The 22137-nt window shown below is 33.0% G+C and overlaps 1 protein-coding gene across 1 annotated transcript in view; it reads left to right on the top strand.

Annotated features, from left to right (window-relative positions):
* Window positions 1-19425, top strand: part of LOC119632616 — a 44747-nt gene extending 25322 nt beyond the window's left edge. The window contains exons 7-9 of the mRNA XM_038025600.1: window positions 16995-17164; window positions 18745-18931; window positions 19020-19425. Of these exons, the coding sequence (XP_037881528.1) occupies window positions 16995-17164; window positions 18745-18931; window positions 19020-19177 (515 nt within the window). The 3' untranslated portion in view covers window positions 19178-19425. The remainder of the gene's footprint in view (window positions 1-16994; window positions 17165-18744; window positions 18932-19019) is intronic.
* Window positions 19426-22137: the final 2712 nt, after the last annotated feature.

Below are 22137 nucleotides of genomic sequence, written 5' to 3' on the forward strand. Positions count from 1 at the left end.
TCTCTCTCTCTCTCTCTCTCTCTCTCTCTCTCTCTCTCTCTCTCTCTGTAAATGTGATACAATGATAGGAAATGATAGGAAAACAAAATATATGACCACATAAATCTGCTCACGGTAACAACTATTGTATATACAAAGAATAGAACAGAATTGACGTTCGATACTAATAGTCATTTAATATGTAAACATGTAAAAAGTAATGGCTGATACAATGGCATAAAAGAGAGTGAAGAACATTTCCTGCTTATTCTCGCCTTTACGGAATGACAATAAGCTCATGCTTAGACTCAACCGAAGCTATGGTCTAAAGTGCTCGAACGCGGTTCGTCACAATCATGCGTCTGAATAATCAGCTTATACGACTGTTGCTCGGGAAAGCGGCAAACTCAAACGCTATAAATTGAAATAATTTTTGAAGAAGCATTTCTTTGGCTGCAAACGTTCTTGACAAAAATTACATTTGCTTCGTAAACAAAATTAAATTCAATTACTTTACAATGAATTAAAAATGAACGTTTAACTAATCAGTTAGTTGTCGTGTCGCCTCTTTGAAAAAAGTGCCACAATTGTTAAGTGGACTCGTTGTATGCTCGTCATAACGTATGTTGTTATCATTTTTTCCACGACGAGTATACTCGCCAATGACATTTAACTGATTAATGCGGTGAAGAAACATTTTCATTGGTGACAAAAAACAAAAGCGAATTTGCTGTGAAAAAGTAAAAACACTTCATATTTCACTTCTTCACGGACTTTTAAATCATTCTCTTTTTTTTTTTTACTGTCATCCGAGGCAGGAGTTACTTCTGTTGAGTATTAAGAAGTTTTTTTTCCCCTCACCTAGCTCGGTATAATTTTAATTATTTCATCGGATATTATTAAGTTTTTACAAGTCGATCTCTAATTGTAGCACGATATTTGGTCAGTGTTAGAGTGCAGTTACTGCGCTAACCGTATTCTATGTTGTGATTATAATAAGATGAACACGTTTTCGTCGAACACTCGTCCATTGACGTCCACATATTCTTCAGTAGTCTATTGTTGATAAGCAAATGAAATCAATTAAAATTCCATTATACAAATCTATATGAACACATAAAGAGATCTCCCGCCGATGGTTGGTTCTTTTTAGGATTAGTTTGTTTTATGGAGACAAATTTGCTCTTAAAAATGTATTCTTACAAGCCATTAAGAAACTTTTTCTCTGAACGCATCACTATTTTAAGAGTAGTGATGGTCATATCAACCCGATCCGAGTTCGTATGTTTTACAATCCCCTAATCTCGGAAATCCTCCCCATAACTTTATTTGCTTTTTCTTTATATCAAACAAGTGAAAGCGTTATAGCAAAACCGAGCCCAGCGCCACTATTGTCATTCTTTAAGATAAGTGATGGAAAAAGTAGTCCGATGCCAACCATTTTGAATAGTGTTCGTCCTTGCCTATGACATGTCGATGTACTAAATTTCATTAAAAAGGCTCGAGAATTGTGACCCCGCAGATTGAACGTAAGAAAGCAAAACGGACAGACGGACAGACAAGCTTAGATTGATTCAGAAATTATTATATATATATATATATAATAAAAGTTGGAGTTATCGCAAGTAATTCTAAACGCACAAACTAAACTAAATACACCCGTCTACCACAAGTGGTATAGAGTGTAATAATAATAATAACCATAGTAGTAACAGGTCAACGCGAAAGTCCTGACAAATTTTACATACAATGTCAAGTCCTACAAGTAGAATACCTCATTGAGGGTCCTATTATGTAATGTGCCTCTTATATATAGGATATAAGAGAATTACTTCTAATATTCTTCATCAGCAGAGTGAACAAAATGCAGTAAAGACACTACGTTTGGCATCAGTTTCGGAAAGGAAGCAACGCATCGATTGCTTGTAAACCCTTATTTGAATCACTGGGGAGTACATCTATCAATGTTCGGACCTGTCTAAGGTGGTTGGCCAAATTTCGTAGCAGAGCTTTTAGTCTAAAAGGCGCGAGCGATAATAATATTTCGCGGTCACTCTTGAAAAGTAACTCACATCGAACCACTTTGCAATTGCAATCGAACTTGGCGTCCATCATTCGACTGTTGGGGGACGCATCAAGCATCTTCAAATTCGAAAATTTCACTTCTCTTATAGTATATCGTTTATGGCAACCGATAGTTAAACTGCGATTGGATTGCGCGAAGGCGTACAAAGGTTGTGCGTACAGCCGCAATCTTAACTTCCTAATGCTGTAGATTTAATCGATCCAACAATTAGTTTAGAAAAGAAATGCAACGAAGTAATAGTTTATTAATTATTATTGGGCCCTTCTTTGACATTACATCGCCTTATCTAGCGTCGCATTACTGTACTTTGTTTATTGTTTGTTTTATTTCCTGATTTGTTCATGCGGCAACTTAAGGCATGAGTTTACATGAGTTATACCTTTTATAGATAATTTAGCATTTCGCTGAGAAAATTCAAAAACAAAACAAACAAAATTATATAAATGTAGGCTGTGTGTTTTTCTTGTTTCTTTCTCTTTCAAAACTATTCGCATAGGTTTGTATAATATTTCAAGTACTTTTGTTACTAAAACAGTTCGAATAAATCAAAAAAAAAAAAAAAAATGAAAATAAATACAAATAAATAAATAACAAAAATCCTACACTTTTACCTTCACTTCCATAATGTAAACAAGAACATAGCAGCAGTCTATCCATTTGCATACTTGTTAATTGAAGAATGTTCGAAAGTGGGCGATCGTTAATGATAGATTTCGATTTTTGTTACAAAAAAAAAAAAAAAAAAAAAAAAAAAAAAAAAATTACTATAAATTTACTTATATTCGTTTAATTTGAAAATAATTAATATTATATTAATTTTTCCATTAACATGATATATAAACTATATATGTAAACATATTAAAAGATGCTAAGACTCAAATCTCGAGTACTAGCCATCTTAACGTCGTCATGGCGTGAAGATGAGTGAAGGGAATGGGCAAGCGGAATAGGAAAACCTATTCGATTTGATAAATGTTTGTAACGCATAGAGTCTTTGTTGATACAGAGAGAGTGCGTAACATAGAGATATCCTTGCTTGGGATGCATTTGCTTTGTGTCTCACGGTAATTAATGACTTTTGCAAAATGATTCTTTAGCATATGTCCGTCAAATTTGGTTCATAAATCGCTCGGTTCATTGACACGCCTACATTTCAAATTGCTTACATTAATTTCGATCTCTCTCACAAATAATATGAGAAATTTGCGATAAGATGAGAAAAATTTTATCATAAAACACATCTCCATTAGTTAAATGCATAAACATTCTTCTTAACTTCATATATATGTATATGTTTTAGTTACTTTAATCCACTGCAACGACATAACATTATCATGTCCATAGGAAAGTATCATTAATAACGCAAAGCGTTATTCACAAAACCGGTAACAAACAAACAAAGTACACAAGTTTGCTTGTATATGCTTTCCTGCATATACACACATAAATGTATGTTATGTATATATATATATATATATATATATACCTCAGATAGGTGCACGAATGGACATGTGCATGTGTTTAATATGCATTATGCTTTCATATACGTTATTGTTGCTTAAAACCATCAAAAGAACGAGTATAATAGAATGAAGAGCGTTTTGCGTAAAATCCGTTCGAAAACAGGCTGCTTAACATGCATTTAGAAAGGCTAACTAATAAACTTGTTAGGAAATTCTTCATTCGATTGCAATAATATTTTCCATACATTCATTCATATTTACGTCGACAAGTGCATTTACAATGCATATCCACGACTGATGAAAAGGTTAATGATTGTTCCAACTGTGAGCAAACACCCATTGGAAAGAAAGTCGAGTTTGTCTTCACCAAAAAAACACAAAAAAATAAAAAATAAAAAAAAAAAGAAGAAAAGAAAGAAAAGCATTTGATAAATTTTGCCTTTCATAGACTAATTATACATATATACATATATACTAAGTGTAATTGCAATTTGGTTTTTTTTTTTTTTGCACAAGACATAAAATCGCTATAAAAATTCCAAGAAAAATTTTTTTTTCCGGAAGTTTTTGTAAAACATCATAAGAAAATATTTTTTGCTTTGCATCATAAAATCATCAGATACGTTGTTGCATAAGATCATTAAATGAATATTACTGTGGATATACAATCAATTAGATAATTATGTAGAGCATATGGCTTCTTGCAATTCGCTGGCAGCTTCCCTAATTTCCAACTCATGGAATCGTGGAAATTAAACGACAAGTCTTTATAATCGTCACTATTAGCGAACACTATTCGTATATGGTTTTGATAATGAGGGCAACATTCGTACAATACAATGAACACTTTAAGAGATGGCAAGATGAGAAAATCACTTGAAACTTGCTGGCCCTTACATGTCGTGTCTTTTCAAAGAGAGAAAAGATAGTTAATCTGTACCCAGATGGCAAAGACGACAATGTTTCAAGGAATCGGGGAACGTGTCATTACCTTCTCGATAAGGGAGACTGTTTGACCTTAATTGTCGTTAAACAATCATTTATCAGTGATCTATTGTCTCGTTGCATTAAGCTCATTGTACTATCAGTACCAAATATGCCAACATAGGTACAGATGTCTCGCTCAACTGTCTGAGAAGTCTCTCGCGTAAACGAAGTTGCCAAAACTTTGGCAGCTTTTTCTTCTTCTTCTTCTTCTTCTTTAAGATTTGTTTTAATACGAATCAAGTTTTATTCTTTATTCATTTTATCAAAGTGCTTGCAACACCCAGAAGAAGGCTTAAAATTTTGAATAGATTTAAGCATATCCGTATGTCCGTCTGTGTAATGCTTGTAACAAACATTCTCCGGATCGCGAATATAAAGGTATTTTCGCTTGGGAAGGTATTGCGACAACAACGTTGGAAGTTCTTTCATACGGTTTGGCATTAGAAATGGGCAAACAATACGCCCCCAAATACAACGTATACTGAGAGCACGTTTACTTTTTAGATTTATTAGTCATTGCTTGGAACGTACAATTGACACACAACAAAAATTTTCACATATATTCTACAAAAGTAGAAAAAATCGGCCACGCCCATCCAATCTTATAGAGTATGAAAGTTTCATTTTTTTCATTTCTTTCCCGCAATGCATGCATGCGTGCATGACTATGTACGTATCTCTATAAATATTTGTGAATATTCAGTAAAAAAATAAAAGAAGTAAGAAAATTTGTTTTTGTTTGTGGCCGAACCTTTTACACCCCACCACCGTTATCTTAAAAAAGACCAAAAAAAAAAAAAAAAAAAAAGGAAGGAACTAAATTTGCATACACGCTATAACAAGACCTGGACGTCAATGATTTTTTCTATATTTGTAGTCAAAAATGCATATGTGGGATTTCTGAGGTCATGCTTCTGAGCGTGATAAAGGTTTTGACAAGAGGAAATGAAAACTTGATAAAAGTAAAGTATTGGCAAGACGTGGCCAATTTTTTCCATTTTTCTACACGTACTATACCTTCGCTCATGGAATATGCATTCAAATTTTGGAAAAGTTTGTCTGCTGCTGCGGGTTATGAGTAATGAGTAAAACACCAATATTGTTATAATCTACAGCACTTGCGGTGGTACAGGTTTGTGCGGATGTATTGTAAAACCAACCGTTTATTATAAGCTTTCCAAAAAAACAAGAGAGGGTTTCTCAATTTACGCGGTGTTGTGTAGGCGTGCCCTTTAATCAATTCCATCCATCTTCAATACCAATCGTTGTACCAGAAGTTCTAAGGTTTCTGCCAAATTTTAAACCGATAGCTTCATTTTTGCGGCCAGAAGAAGATGTTATAGAGAAGGATAGACGGACAGACGAACAGACGGGCATGGCTAAATCGAATTTTTTCCTGATCGAAATTGTTTGTTGTACCTTATGTTAGGTTGCAAACGTTTTAACAGTTCATGAATACCACCCCTCCTCATCCTTCAGTGATGGGTATAGAGAAAAAAAAAAGAAGAAAAACACATTTGAAGAAAAAATAACATATGCAAAAGCATATTTGTACACATTTAAGGAAGTAATTTAAAACTCTTTAATAGTTTTATGTTATCGTATCGTCACTAAATGGCGATGAACTTATTATTGATTAGTTGTTAGTGTTGTTGCTTTTGCCGCTACAAAAGTTCCCATTGCGTTTACATATGTGTTAATCTATTCGAGAAAATATTGTTATATGAAAAACATTTTGCATTATTGATGTTATTATAGTACCGTTTGGTTTGATTTGATGTGATTTGACATAACCGCAGCGAGAGTTTACGGCATTGCTAGACTCTTCATATGTATGCACATGAAGCATTCGCGTATACATTTGTTTATGAATTTGTGTTCGGTTATGTGTGAGTGTGTATTTTAGTATATATTGACACTTTAAGTAACTTTGTACGCAGTGGAACTTTTATTTACTTATTTTTTTTGTTTATTTTTTTTTTTTTTATTTTTATTTTTTTTTTTTTTTCTGCTCTTTGTTAAAATGGAATGCATGTAGGTTTTTAAATGAAATAAAAATAAACTTGAATTACGTCTTTTTTTTTTCATATTCCGTCGTTGCTTTCGTTTGATTCCTTAATTATAGACTGTAGAGACTTTAATTAATGCCAAAATTGTTAAATGTGAATAATTGTTTCATAACTTAAATATCCTTAAAAGGTTATATTTACCGTCCAGATGATTGTTGTTTAATTAAAGTATTTCATATAAGTTGCAATGTTTTTCATGTTAATCAATCAATACTTAAAAAAGAAGAAAAAAAAGTAAATTAATAAATTAATAAATTAATAAATAAATAAATAAATAAATAAATAAATAAACAAATACAAAAAAAAATGAATAAATGAATTAATAGAAAAAAAAAAATATTATAATAATAAATAAATAAATAAAAATTAAAAACTTCACAATCATCTTATTTGGGGAACGTTCAGTCCAAGCAAAAACGGTTTACCGTGTTACCGTGCTCATGTTTTATTTTTCATGTCTACTTTTGTTTTTTTTCGTTTCTCATTATCGGAAGTAAATCGGTTTCTATTGTAGAGTTTGGGCGTATCTATCCATACGATTGGTAATACAATACGAACTAAATTGATTGGTTGGTTGTTTAACATAAATCAATATTCGTACTTGTCGATATTGACAGCGTAGCGTGTCTTAAATGCATAGCATGCATGGGCTGGTTGACCTCCAGAAAAACAAAAAAAATTCTACTTCATTGAAGGCTTCTTAATCTACTTGAAATTCGATTATTGTGTATCCAGTCGATCTGACTCACAGAAAGCGATTGAATATTGCTTCTCTTTGTGATATGTTACACTACGCAAGCGAGCGCTTCAAGTAAAAAAACAGGAAAAAAAAAAAATATATGGTATAAGGGTTTACGAAAGGAAACAAAGATCTTTTTATTGAACACTTGAAGATGTCGCCGCATTGTTGCAGTTATTGCGAAAATCTTCACTTCTTAAATGAAAGGCGAGAAACGTAAATAATCCAAAGAAATAAATATTATTAAGTAATTCTTGTCTGCTATGTCCGCAAAATATGAATGGCAATTAAATTGTTCTAAAAATAATAATAATAATAATAATAATAATAATAGAAATTTTGAAAAACACTTGTACTCGTCTAGGATCGAATAGAGAAATTTACGGGTAAATATGCAAACAAGCGATAGGTGTGTTATTTGATAGGCAAACTTAGCGAAGAACAGATCTATAATGATCCGATATACGATATCAGATCGTTAGTTTTAGACAAGTTCACAGAACCTCATAGTAACTACGTATATCGTTCCGTTTATATAGTGATTGTTGCTTATTAAATTTAAAAACAAAGATCGATTTGCCTAAGTCTTGAAATATTCTTGTAGACCAAGTTTTCAATGCAATTGTAAATTGCAGATATAATGGATGGATGGACAGACGGACGGACGCTATTTATGCTTACGTTCTACAAAGAATGAATAGGATTTTTATATTAAAATAATTTTGTCAATTGAAGCTTTTACGATCGTGGATTTCAACAGAAAAAAAATAAATAAATAAGAAGAAGAAGAAGAAGAAGAAGAAATAATGTTGCGACAGAAATTGATGCAAAATTTCATCCTTATATGATATATGCATGTTCACTGTGCTATGTAAGATTTTAGATCAGTGATTCGAGGGAGGTAGATGTTACACGCATGTTGATAATATTAATATAACTGTTAGCGTTTAGATGGTGGGTACAAGAAAAAAATGAAAGAAAATTAATAAACCCAAGTCGATAAAAACAATTTAACACAAAAATTTTGCATGCTTACTGTTAAAAGAAAAACCAGGGCAAACAATGTACATATATACGTAGACATATATTTACATTTGTGCATGCTCGTATATACACATATAAATGTCTTTTCACATTCATTCACAGAGTTTGTAATTTTATTTCATGCACTGTATACTCTTTCGCTATCTCTCTTTCTTGTTCTCTTTCTCTATTCCACTACGCTCTCTGTCTGCCTCGTTTGACGCGTCGTCAGAGCTAACTAACTCACCGGTAGTAAGTGATACCGCTTTACAGCTGATTCTTATTAACAACAACACGTATTTTGATTTCAGTATTTAAACCGCACTCAATAAATGTGTTACGTGTTAACGGGTAAACCGAGCTTCGAATTGAGCATTCGTCATCAATACGTCAGACATCCTTTCACAGAGGATCCTGTCCTCTTCACTAAGTCTTTTTGTTTTTTTTTTGTTTTTTTTTGTTTTTTTGTTTCTTTCTTTTAAGAAATAGACATAAGAAGTTACATGAAATGGTCGCATTATGCTTTGTGTAAAAAAGAATTAATTCTTTATTTGAAACTCATTTAAATTCGATTACAGGCATTGCAAAAATAAATAATGTGCCCTGTTTTTTTTTTTTTTTTCTTGTAAAAAGACTAAAAAGAAGCGTAACAGCTAAAGTGTTGATTTAATATTTTTCATTTAATTGATAAGAATCTTGAATGGCCTTAAAGCGAATCTTCGAGCGAATACCTGCCATCCAATCTGATTAGTTAATGTCAATTTATTGCATTTATTCCGGTTCTATTTAAGATAACAAATCTTTAAGCAGTGCCTGATATTTAAATGGCATATTAACGAAGCGAATATCTATCTATACATGAAAATATAATAATATATATGTTGTTGTGTTTTTAATTTTTTGTTTTCTTCATTGTTTTTGAATTTTTTTTTTTTTTTTTTTTTATTTTTTGTTAATTTATCAAAGTATTTCTATAAATTTTATCGATAAGATCTTTCATCTTGCCTAGCGTCGTATCTAAGGATTTTGAACCGATAATAAAATCGCAAATTCGAAACCAATTGTTCATACGAAGGCAGCAAATTAAATGAATTTCCATCCAAACAAGCAAACACACAGTACACCACACACAGTATATTTGAATAATGACTATTTAAAATAAGACTTTATATGGAAAGTGGTCGAAAAAGTGTTCTGATCCGTACCATTTTCAATAGCGCTCGTCCCTTGGGCCGAAACACGTCAGTAAAATATCTCAAAAATCGCGTAGCCTGTAGTTTGCATATTAAACGGAGAAGTTTAGAATGATTTTCTGAATCGATCGGTATAACATATATTGAATCTATGTGATGTCCCTCTGGATTTTCCATAATTAACCAACAAACTTAATACATCTTTGTACCACAAGTGGTCTAGGATATATGAAAAAAGGAAACAACATCGCTGCCTATGTCAATTTCACAACACAATGTAAATGCAATTTAATTTTCATGATAATGGAAGTATTATAATATAAATTCGCGATTCTTTTATTCCCCCTATACCATACGGGCTGATTTCAACTTCACATTTCCCTTCGTGCTCGCATGCGTCCATGTGTCCTTCTTTCTTAACGCGGAAACGATATTCTGAGCAAATTAAATTTAAAATTTAAACGATCACTATTCATGTATATATATTTTCAATATTTGAAATCTTGACAGAAAGCTCACTGAATGACTTTTTTTACTTTAGATAGACGAAACAAAACAAAAGTGATTGTCATACGCGAACATTATGTAAAATTTCTTAATTTATTGCGGTGAACAATAAGAAAGGCAACAAACACATCCTTGAACACATATTATTATTATGATCACAACAATCTAATCATGTGGCGTGTAAACGTATATATAATATGTAAAGCAGAAAAGCATAAATATTTTATTAATCTAACGCGCAACACATGATTTTGTAAGACGCCCCCTCCGCCATAACACTTTTGAAATCTTGCAATTGCTATATCCAAAAAAAATATTGTATTATAAAATAATTGATTGATCAATTGTTTGTGCAATAACAAAAAAAAAAAAAAAAAACAATACAAATACAAAATACAGAAAACAAAAATTTAAAAAAAAAATTAAAAAAAAACATATCAAAATTAAGTTTTAAATGAACGAATCTCTGTATTAATGATGGCAAAATAAATGCTTGTGCAAACATACTCACAAACACATATACATATTTACAATATAAATGAATAGTTGGAAGATTTTTGTTATTTAGATCATTGAGCAAAAATTACCTATAAGTAGATATATGTGCTACATATGCGTGCAAGAGAATTGCATTTGAATAAGAAACGCAAGCAATTAGTACGCAGCAGCATATGTAAGATATTATTGGTGTTGTGAAAAAATGAACTTGTCAGCAACGCGCTCACTTTCCAGCATATTGGTCAGTGGGCTAAAATCTCTTTGTATGTATATATATGTGTGTGTGTGTGTGTGTGTGTGTGTGTGTGTATGAGTGTGTGTTTTGGTTCTGGCGAATACTGAACCGAGGCGAACATAATAAGTACGAAATGTATGTCATAGAGTTAATGTCCAACGTCATTGATGATATTGTTTTGAATATCATCTTCCGAACAAAAATGCGCAAAAACATCAAAGTGAAACTTGAAATACCTCATCCGAAAATATTTGAATTGAATTAATGAGAAGACAATTTAATAGGTCTGAGACAAGTCAAATTATGCCCACTCGAAGTTAAAGTACAAGAACTCGAAATATGAGTTGGGAATATTTCACGTTACTCGACTATAATACTTATCTCAAGTTTCCCGTAAACCTGGAATGATTTATTTTTTATTATCCTTTAATTTAATAACAAAAACATTTTTGTACTCATCATCAATGGTCTTGGGGGATAAACTAGTTTCATTAACGAGGTAACGTAACAACCGATAAAAATCGTTACACACATCGAAGCAAATGCGTCATGTTGATTAGCATTCTACGTTGTCTTAACCTAGTGGTCTGTCCATCCATCCATCCATCCATCCATTCGTTTATATCCATATATGTGTATAGAATAAACACATATATATATATATCTACATATATTTGATATAAAAGTCTTGAACGCTCTCTCATAAATCTGTAATAATAGCCTCTGTTAAATAAGTGAACAGCAATGATCGTCCTGTCCACTGCGATATACGCATTTGACAAACAAGTGTTAAACTTTTGATTTTCCTAATATAAGCATAATATGCATACACCATGAATACCAGTTCGTACGCCCATATATTTTATATATGATTTTGATAACCAATTCATAATGTGTACACACTTTTTTTCGACGTGTTAACTGCTTAAAAAAATTTCACTTTTACAACACCTATGAATGGTACGCATATAATATGAACGTTCGAGTGCGCTTATGGTGCGGTGGCATCCGCAGAATGCAGCCACAATTGTCAAGTCTGTGTATATGCATAGCAAACATTTTCGTTAATTATGCATTTATGAATATGCCCATGATTTCCTTTTATGTAACATTATGCTTTATGGAATGTCAACATTCGTTTCGTGTAAGAACGTCGGAATATTTGCATATATCAGATATTTCATATTTTTATCCCCTACACTATAAGTTTGATTAACATTTAATAGGTAATAAAAGTCAACATGTACGCGTAAGACATATAATGTATATATATATATATATATATATAATAACATTTTCAATCATAAACTTCTCTCGTTTGCTTCTTTTGTGAATGCGGTTCAATCAGTTTTCGTACATTGCTTAGTGTAACTCAATCGCAAGCAGACACAAAGCAAACATATTTAGTATAATTAATCAACTCGCGTTCTTAGTCCTTAGTCAGTGTTTATTCATTCGTCAAATTTTTCTCCCGTTTTTCGTACGTCATCTCTCGTTTTTCGCAAGGAAATATTAGGTAAATAGATTGTCGTCGTCCGGTAAAGCCGACTGCTATCTTTAACACTTTGTCTAATAAACTTCTCCATCTATTTATGTCATGAAATGTCGACTTTATAACGATATAAAGATTTGTTATCCGTGAAAACCCCGACAACAACCCAGGGGTTGTCCGAAAAATAGACCCATTTAGTCCAAGTTTACAGCACTAAAATTTATCTCTGTGAAATAATTAATTCGTGCCACCTTGCTGCCATGTAGAACATTCAACATTTTTATATGATAGAGAATTTCATAAACGCTCTCATTAAAATCGCTTCTCTTAAAAATTTTCACATTTAGATGAGGTTTATGCCAAAATAATGTTTTCCATCCGTTCCGATTAACAAATATTGAACTGAAAATGAAAAGTTATTTTCATACGACGGCCTTTTCGAAGTACATCTTCTCAAATGAATTTAGAAAGTCACAATAGTTCCGTTCCAATCCGTATTTAATAGCGCTTATCCTTGGATCCAAGCATAGATTTCATTAAAAGAATCTCTAAAACTACAATCTTTTCAGGCAGCAAAGAGACAGAGGAATAGACGGATAGACAACAATTGAATCGATTCAAGATCGATAAGTTATTCAAAATCGTTAATAAGAAGTGAATCTATCGCTTCACTTTACAGTGTTATATACATGCGAACAAACTTAATATATCCTTACTGAACCACAAATAGCGTAAGCGCGTAACAACTGCATCTTCTGTCCTTCTTCTTGCATTCATTCGAATTTGCAGCCAGTCCCTAACTGATAATAATATTCTCGATATCCCTAAGTGATCACTTATTGGCAAACAATTTGTTGTGCTTAACAGTTTTCGGTAAAGCACTTTTTTTTACAACCCTGTAATAAAATGGCGCAAGATAGTCTGATATTCGCCAAATGATTTGCTAAATGAAAGATATTCTCTAGGTATTGTTCCTTGTTGCCAGGCCTTTCGCCCAACTCGTAAAGACCAACATTTCGGTGGTCACAAATTCTGCTTCTTATTGCAGAAGGCAGTCTGCTTATTCGATTCTTCGATACTACTTTTCCGAATATTTAGTATGCTTTGTGCAAATTTTTCCCGATTTTTTCAAAACTAATTAATTATTAAACATTTGCTATCATAAACAAAAGCTATGGAACATACGTTTGAAAGTGTGGACATGAGTTTTATTTATCTATCGAACTCATACGATAACTGCGAGTGCGTATTGCTAAGTGTAAAGTGGGCGTTACATACATGCCAGCTAGCCCCTACAATTATTATTTGCGTCACTTGGCTTTCAGAAAGAGCAAATCAGGTTTAGGTAATAAGAAGAAGAAAAATACATTTAAAGATAAGCCAATGAGTTGAATAAATGTCGAAAAATAAATCAAACAAACAGGTGAACTGAACAATGAACGTTTATGAATACATTATTTGTGAATTGTCCGCAATTACGCAAGCTTCGAATGTCGTGCTCATATGTATAGGGATATGCGCAGCAAATGTTCTACAGATACATAAAAGACATATGTCCATCAGCCAAATCCTTTACTAGGACCACAAGCCTCTCTCAGCTGAACAGGGAATTGGTTGCATAGCGTACAGCACATTACTGCACCTCGCCGTTCTGCAATCTCACTGCTCGCTTCTGAAATAATGTACCAGCAGTGGTCTTCGCCACAGAGCCCGATGTTTCCGCTTTTTGATTCAAACGTACATAAGCACAACTCTCTCTTTCCATCATCCCTTTCCGCCGTGCTCACACATAGGGGGGAGCATCGCCTGAGCGACTGATCAAAATAAAACAAAAAAACAAAATGCAAAGTTACCCGTAAGAGATAATTTAATAAACGATACAGAATTTTCTAATTTATTACCCTACACAACTTGTGATACTTGCGTGGGATATTAAGTTTGTGCCGGTATATGCGACACCCGCCCATGAAGGACTCACCTTTCAGCGTACCAATCGATTCAAAAAGTGATTCTAGGCTTCTTTGTCCATTCGTCCGTCTTATGTTTAACCTCGTCCACCTGTCCAACGATACTTCGGATCGCATCACCTATTGAGCTCTTCTCGCAAAAGTCCTCATGTTAAAAAGCCGATATATAATATAACTGCAGGACGGTAGAAGCTGTTTAATGGTCATTATTCACTATAATCTTTTCATTTGTTTTTTTTTATATATGCAAAATGAAATCTTCGAAAAAGTCTGTTTGGATTTTCGAAATCCGCGTGACCGCAGTTTGGGAAATCCTGCATAGGAAAGGCAAACACTTTCCCGTGCCAGCTAAGTTGAGTTGGTTGCTTTTGAGGGTCCCATGCGTATTATTATTATCATTATTGTTATTATAATTCGTTATCCTTATTATCTCAAAGGAATAAATCGTTGATTTAAAGTACGATGAGCACTAGCAACTAACACATTTGGGGCATTTCTACTTTACGACGCTATGCAAAAATTAAATCGGGGCTAATAACTATATATATAGATTTATCATCCTTATCGTCTCTTCACGTTCAAGTAAATAAATAAATAAATTTTCATCGAAATCCGTAGTCCGTTGGATCGTGCAAATTTTATCGCCAGTCTGTTTAAATTATTAGGGCAATGCAAGGAATATCATATCATACTTAGAGACAGATTTAAACATTGGACGAGAAACAAGCATTTGCGACGCAGTCACAATCGTAGTCGTCCCTTCAATTACACAAGCTAAAGCCTTTTTATCAGTGATCACTGATTTTCCTATTATTGTTGAGTATATTAAGTCAGTTTCTGATGTTGCGCGTAGGAAAGTAACCAAACGTTGTAAACGGAATGAAAATTTTACTTACCTATCATGTACAACAAACGAAATGATAATCGCCTTCAACTCTTTCTATCCCAGTATTTTTTATTAAACAAATCTATCGCACATGGATGGGCGGCAAAATAGATGCAAGGTGTATTTTTCAGTTTCATGCCGCTAAAATTGCGACAAAGCCCGGATAACGTGTTTTCACCTGTCGCAGATATGTTCAAAACTGATTCCGGGATTCCCACGTGAGCTAGTTCTTGCCGCAAGACGTTTAAGGGTTTTAATCTTGCTTTAGTGGCTTCTTTCGTGTGGACAGTGAATTTGTGGATGGTTGTGAATATATTCCTCTATGTGTTTTGCAATACATTCCTGTAAAAGTCGATCGTAAAGTTAAATCGTATTCCTTGAGAAGGAAATGCAATACGAATTAGTTTTTATAATAAGATTAGATGGGTCGACGACCACTTCGTCGATTGTAGTGACAAAGATAGATCGCTAGTTAATCAGCTTCGAAATTAGGGAATAACGTACAAATTTATTACCGCATCATTAGAACGATTACACACGAACACTTTGTCACGAACGTTATATAATATACATGACATGATATATACTAGGGCTTAATCGCATCTTCAGTATCATCAACGAGTAGTGTAGATATGAGAGCAACGATCATTTGCTGTTTTCCTTAGGTATCACACACGTCGCAAAATAAAATCGGAAATATACCTTAGATCTTATAATTAATTTTTTTTTTTTTGTCGAAAACATGCATAAGCACGAAGAAAACGAAGAAGAAGAAAAACTCGAAACATGTTCCATGTAAAATTGCTAAGGAAGATGCGTAGTAGCACTCTTTACGAGTTTATTAGTTTTGTGTTATTGTAATTCATAAGCAATGCCTGTTACGTCTCATTTAGTTGCCGATCACAAGATTCGCTTAGTGAAACAAAGATAATTGTATAAAAAGGAAACGATACAGTTAATAATTAAATATAAAATGGGCGACGTTGATGTATTATCGACGCGTTTTAAATCGCGCTTGCATTTGCAAAGTAAAACTATCGGAGCTGATCGTATAAAAAGAGCGAAAGAAAATAATGAAGATATTGCAGTGCTAAGCATGTTTTTACCGAATGCTTCAGCTCGAGAAGAAAATCGCAGTTTTTATTGCACTCTTGGCGATCATTGCCGCCTAGGCGATCCGAAATTGACAAAAGCAGGTAAAGTCTACGGATCTTCGCATTTAAATTAAATTTGTTAACCTACTGTTACGTATTTCAAAAACCAATGACTTTAGTTACAAGGATTCGATACACTTGACAGTAGATGCAAGGCAGAATTTCAAAAAAAAAATAAAAATAAAAAAAAAAAATAAAAAAAAAAAATAAATAAATAAAGAAATCTTTAAGCGAAACTAAGTAAGTTTGAATAAAAATTTCCAAAGCTCAAGATGAAGAAGAAAACTGCCTTTGGTATTCGTTCGCATGATAACATATATAGACGCGCACTACTCCCTGTCTTGCTTCATGTAATTTTTGAGTGCTACTGATATTACAATAACAAATAGCGATTGTTTTTAGGACAATCGATATTTCGTTGTGTGTCACTGTTACAATGTCATTCTCGCTATAAAATTTTCCAAATATTTCTTCTTTGCCATAAATCGCGTGACAAAACCGTCGCAAACTAATCTAATTGTGAAACTAAAAACTAAAAAAAAGAAAAAGTCAATTATTTTGAAAAGCTCTTCATGCTCTTCCACTTATAAAGATGATTGATAAAAAGCAGTTTTCATTAAAGCTACCTGCCTATGAATGCTCTACACACATTAGAAATTTGAAATTATTTTATTTGTGTTTTTTTTTTTCTTTCTTTTTCATATCATTAATTTCAGGCACCAAGAAAATGGAATACAAGACTAGGCAATGGCATGAAAATTGTTTCTGCTGTTGCGTATGCAAAATTGCGATTGGCACCAAATCGTTCATCCCTAGAGAACAGGAGATCTATTGTGCCAGTTGCTATGAGGAAAAATTTGCTACTCGTTGCATTAAATGTAACAAGGTAAGCTAAGATGAATACACATACATATCTTCGATTACGATCGTCGCATATATATTATCATTCATCGAGATTATGATAAGCATATATTTGTGTTTGGAAAGGGAATGGAGGGAAAAGGGGTTTTTCGATCGAACAGCAATATTTTCCAAGTATCTATGAAACGATTTCAGAAAATTTTCACACTTTCGTGGGGATCCTTTCCTTCCGAATTATGTAATTTTCCATAAAATTCCATTTCCTCCGTTTATCGATTACGCTTCGGCCGCTTCTCTATCTCTTTCTCTTTCCTTACTTCTTTCCGACCGTCCCCGTAGTACACGAGTAGAGGGCATCCCCTGAATGATTGCTCATATAATTGAAAGAAAGAAAAAAAAAAAAAACGTTTAGGAGGATAAGAGCTTTTCTCTACCCGAAGAAGCGAAGGCCTTTTGGAGAGGGCATTTCTTGCGGACAGCCCTGAACTGAAACAAGCAACCCCTTAAAATTTCTTTTAAAAAAAACTGTCGCATGCGATATTTTCGAAATTTTATACTTCACTATGTGGAATGTCTCTCGCCCTCTATCCTTTGTCCAGTTAAGTGTTTGATACTACTTCGGAGAATCTTTGAAATGCATTATCTACATATACTTCAATTATATGAAAAAGTAAAAACTTCTTATCAACTCGGATCCGTTAAAACAAGCTCCTACTTTATTCTGATGCATACCTTCCGTTCAACGGCAGCCGAACTTGTTGTTGTTTGTCGAACAATAAATAATACGTCGTTCAGAAACTCCAGAAGCTTACAGATATTGGCCTTCAGAAAAAAAATTCATATTATTTTGAGAAAATGTCTCCTCCCAGGGACCGCCTATTGAAATTTGATATCATTTCGATCATTTTTTGGCAAGTTTCAGCGGTTCGAGTGACGCTGCGTTTGTTATCTAAATGCAGCCTTTTGAACTCACAGCATTGGCTTGGAACTCTTCTCTGTTAAAAAAAATGCTTGATTGGTGATTTGCTGATTTTTAGCGAGATCACACGATCATCGACAATGCTGAACGCTGTGGACACTCAAAAAAAGTGGTTACAGTGGAAAATAACGGAGCAAAAAACTTATGTCACAAGTCGATCGATCCAATGCGAAAATTGCGTGAATCGAACTTGGAATTGCTGCTCTACATTTGCTATACGTTTGCATCGGAGCGTCTATTATCTACCAGTTGGTAACTCTCTCTGAAAACGACGATCCGAAGAGAGAGATTAAAATCAAATGATATGCATATCGCAGTAAACGAAGCGTATTTTGAAGAATTCGCTAAATCCTTTTATAAAACGGGGGCTTAGAAATATTTGAGATACATTGAACGTTAATTGGATCGACTATGATGTCGAATAAAATCAAAGTTAAAAAAAATAATTTTTTTTTTGCATACTTCATCTCGATGTAATATAACGTCGTTCAGAAGATCGCATTATAGCGTTCAGACATTGGAATAACGATTTTGTCTTAATGTACTCATGTACTCATCATACCATCTTTGCATTAATGTTAGATCATTTGATTTATTATTTAACTGGAAACTGTTATCATTATCAGGTCATTACTTCTGGTGGTGTGACTTATAAAAACGAGCCTTGGCATCGTGAGTGCTTTACGTGCACCCATTGCAATATTATATTAGCTGGTCAGCGTTTCACCAGCCGCGATGAGAAACCCTATTGTGCTGAATGTTTCGGTGAACTGTTCGCTAAACGCTGTACATCGTGTGTTAAGCCCATAACCGGTAAAATATGTTGCACAATTTTTATTCGCTCTAAGACGATCTTCTCTAATCTAATTTTATATATATATATATATTATTTTATATACAGGTATTGGCGGCACTCGTTTTATATCATTTGAAGATCGTCACTGGCATCATGATTGTTTCGTTTGTGCCAGCTGCAAGACAACTCTAGTCGGTCGTGGTTTCATCACCGATGGACCCGATATCATTTGTCCTGAATGCGCCAAGCAAAAATTAATGTAAATCTTTCAAAAAAAAAATAAAGAGAAAAAAAAATAAAAACAAAGAAAAAAAAAAAAAAGAGAAAGAGAAAATAAACAGCTTCTATTAAATGCAATGTTGGACGCCAGACCGAAGAGACGCGAACATGCCAACAGAACATTAAAAAAAGCGATATGTAATCAAATATAGAGCAATAATTAAAGCATAATTGGAAATCGATCGAGAAACAAAAATTCTATTAGATGAGAAACAAAAAAAACAAAAAAAAACAAAAAACATATTCTGACAGTGAGGCTGCTTTAATTAAAAAATCACAAAAGTGCTTAATTAGCTAAACTGATGCGAAATGATATAAAAAGTAAAATGTATCTTTATTTTTTTCTTCCAGTTTTTTTTTTTTTTTTTCAATAATTTTTGTTTCTTAGTTTTTGTCAATAAAAACAATCAATTAACAATTAATTAATATAAAATTATCGTTTAAGTTTCTTGTTTTTAGTTGTTTTATCTATTTTTTTTTAATTTTTTTTTTTTTTTTTTTTTTTGTGTGTATATTTTGTTTTTTTAATTTAGTTGTTACTTGAAAAGCAAACAAACTACTCTTGTCTTTAATTCAAAACTACTTTCAATACGATAGTGATTTGGTTTACATTTACATTTATTTTTATAAGCTATAAATAAAATTTCAAACACGTACATTTACACACACATATATATATATGCTCACGCATACACCTACATACTCGCAAACTTGCACACAAAAACACACTGAAAATGATAACAAATAAATAAAACAACAATAAACTATGAGTATACCGCGTCCAATTTCTTGTTATATCTAATGGAATAAAATAATAAAAAACAATAAAAAACAATAAAAAAAAAGCCGAAACATTTTTTAAACTTTATTGATTTAAAAATAAAAACTGCACAATCAAATGGATAGAACACAAATATTTTCTAATTATTTTATTTGCTTAGAACAGATTTACTTTTGCTTAATCCTATTAAAATCATTGTATTACTAATTATATATGTTTAAAAAATAAAACAATTTGACCGCAATTGTATTTACAAAAACAAATAATAATAATAATAGTAATAATAATAATAATAATAATAATAATAATAATAATAATTCAATAAATGCATTATGATTGAAACTACAATAGCTGAACATTACTTTCGCCTAAACAGGGGCGATCTGCAGTTATCAGATCTGTAAGTAATCAAGTTTCCTTCTCTTATCATGACTATCACGCTCAAAAATTGCCTAATGCAACAAATGTGCGACATGAGCAATCATCAAAAAAAAACTCTTATACACGAAATTCTTTGGGCAGAAATAGCTTTCTATGATGTGGTGGCAATGTTTTAGATCAGCTAATAACACTGGAATTAACTCAGATAATGTATATCATATAATTAATTATCTGAAAAGCGTTATTAAGAAATTATTAAAAAATATATAGCTTAGCTTGTCTCATCATCTATCACGCTATCAGCTAATCGTAAAAACGAACTAAAATTAATCTATGCCTTCAGTTACGATCACCAAGATTCGGAAAATTCGAAACCTACCCATTAATGCTATGTGCACATGTGATCATCCATACATCACACTATCATATTAATATATACTCTTTGCATATTTCGCGTTCAATGACAATCAACTTATATCAAACATTATTATATAAAGAAATTTTTATTGATATTATAACGAGTATCGCGAGTATTCGATTTGAAATTTGATAGATCAACACAACTACACAAGTGCCTAAATTTTGTTGAAAACGAAATCGCCCAAAATATCGCAAGAGGCAAAGATTGTGTCGACGCTTATCCGTGGGTGTGGTGGTAAACAATTTTTTACCAAGTTTTACTGGCTTATCTTGTCAACAATACTTCCCATCTATAAGCAAAAGTTCTTCTCATCGTACAGTTCGCAATTACCACACTTTACATACTCATGTTTTCCTTAATTCTCCTATTCCTATCATGCTTTCCTTGATCCTCAGATCCTGTTCCTGCAAGTGACATAAAAAAGATTAACAAAGTCATTGTTAAAGCTATAAAAGGGGTAATTAATATGGGGACATTGGGAAAAGCATGTAAAAGCCAAAATATTGCTATTAGAAGCGGAGGCATTAGAAGCAAAATTAGCAAAAAGGCACAATAGGCACTCAGGCACTGAGCCTGAACTAAAAGGATGACTCGACGAGCAACTAATCAAAGGAGGGGAAGGCATTCCAATGTAATGTCGACGGAAACGAAGAGACCGCCAGACGAATGATGAATGCACAACGGTTAAGGAACGTGGCTTGGATTGAAATATATCGCTTGTCGCTGTCCAATAGCAGCAAAAAGAAAAGACATCAAAAATGGGCGGGATAGAGCCCAGAATGGTATCAAAACTTATCGTTAAAGTTCGCCAATCAAAAGCAGGAAAAACAACCGGTGACGGGAAAATAACATTCTTGAGGAGAGGGTCGAGGAAAATTATTCAAATGATTTTGGAGGAAAAAGGAGCAGACTTTCCCTCTGCTATCGATACTAATGAAAGGAAATGCGACAACAAACCAAACAAACCAATTTGCGCTGCCGAAATCGAACGGCTACACCATCAACATGAAAGAATACTGGAGAGGGGTCAAACCGAGATTACCTTTGCGTCACGAAAAGCGTAAAAAAAATCGAACAGAAACTCTAACAAGAGCAGAATATCAGAAATCAGTACCAGCATGGATTCATGTTTCAGCCCAAGCATCAGCCTTTATGAACCGCATCATTTCTTTAATCACTTCTTATATAAGTTCTAATTTTGAAAAAGCCGTTACATGAAAACAATTTTTTGTCATATTAAATTGATGTAAAAAATTTGAATCCAATGGTCCAACTTTTCAAAATCTCCCGTATAATCGATAAGTACTATAAGTGCACCTTTTCATGACAATACAGACTAATTATTATAATTTTATCATAAA

Source organism: Glossina fuscipes, unplaced genomic scaffold (assembly GCF_014805625.2).
Source record: "Glossina fuscipes isolate IAEA_lab_2018 unplaced genomic scaffold, Yale_Gfus_2 1, whole genome shotgun sequence".
Classification (NCBI taxonomy): Eukaryota; Metazoa; Arthropoda; class Insecta; order Diptera; family Glossinidae; genus Glossina; species Glossina fuscipes.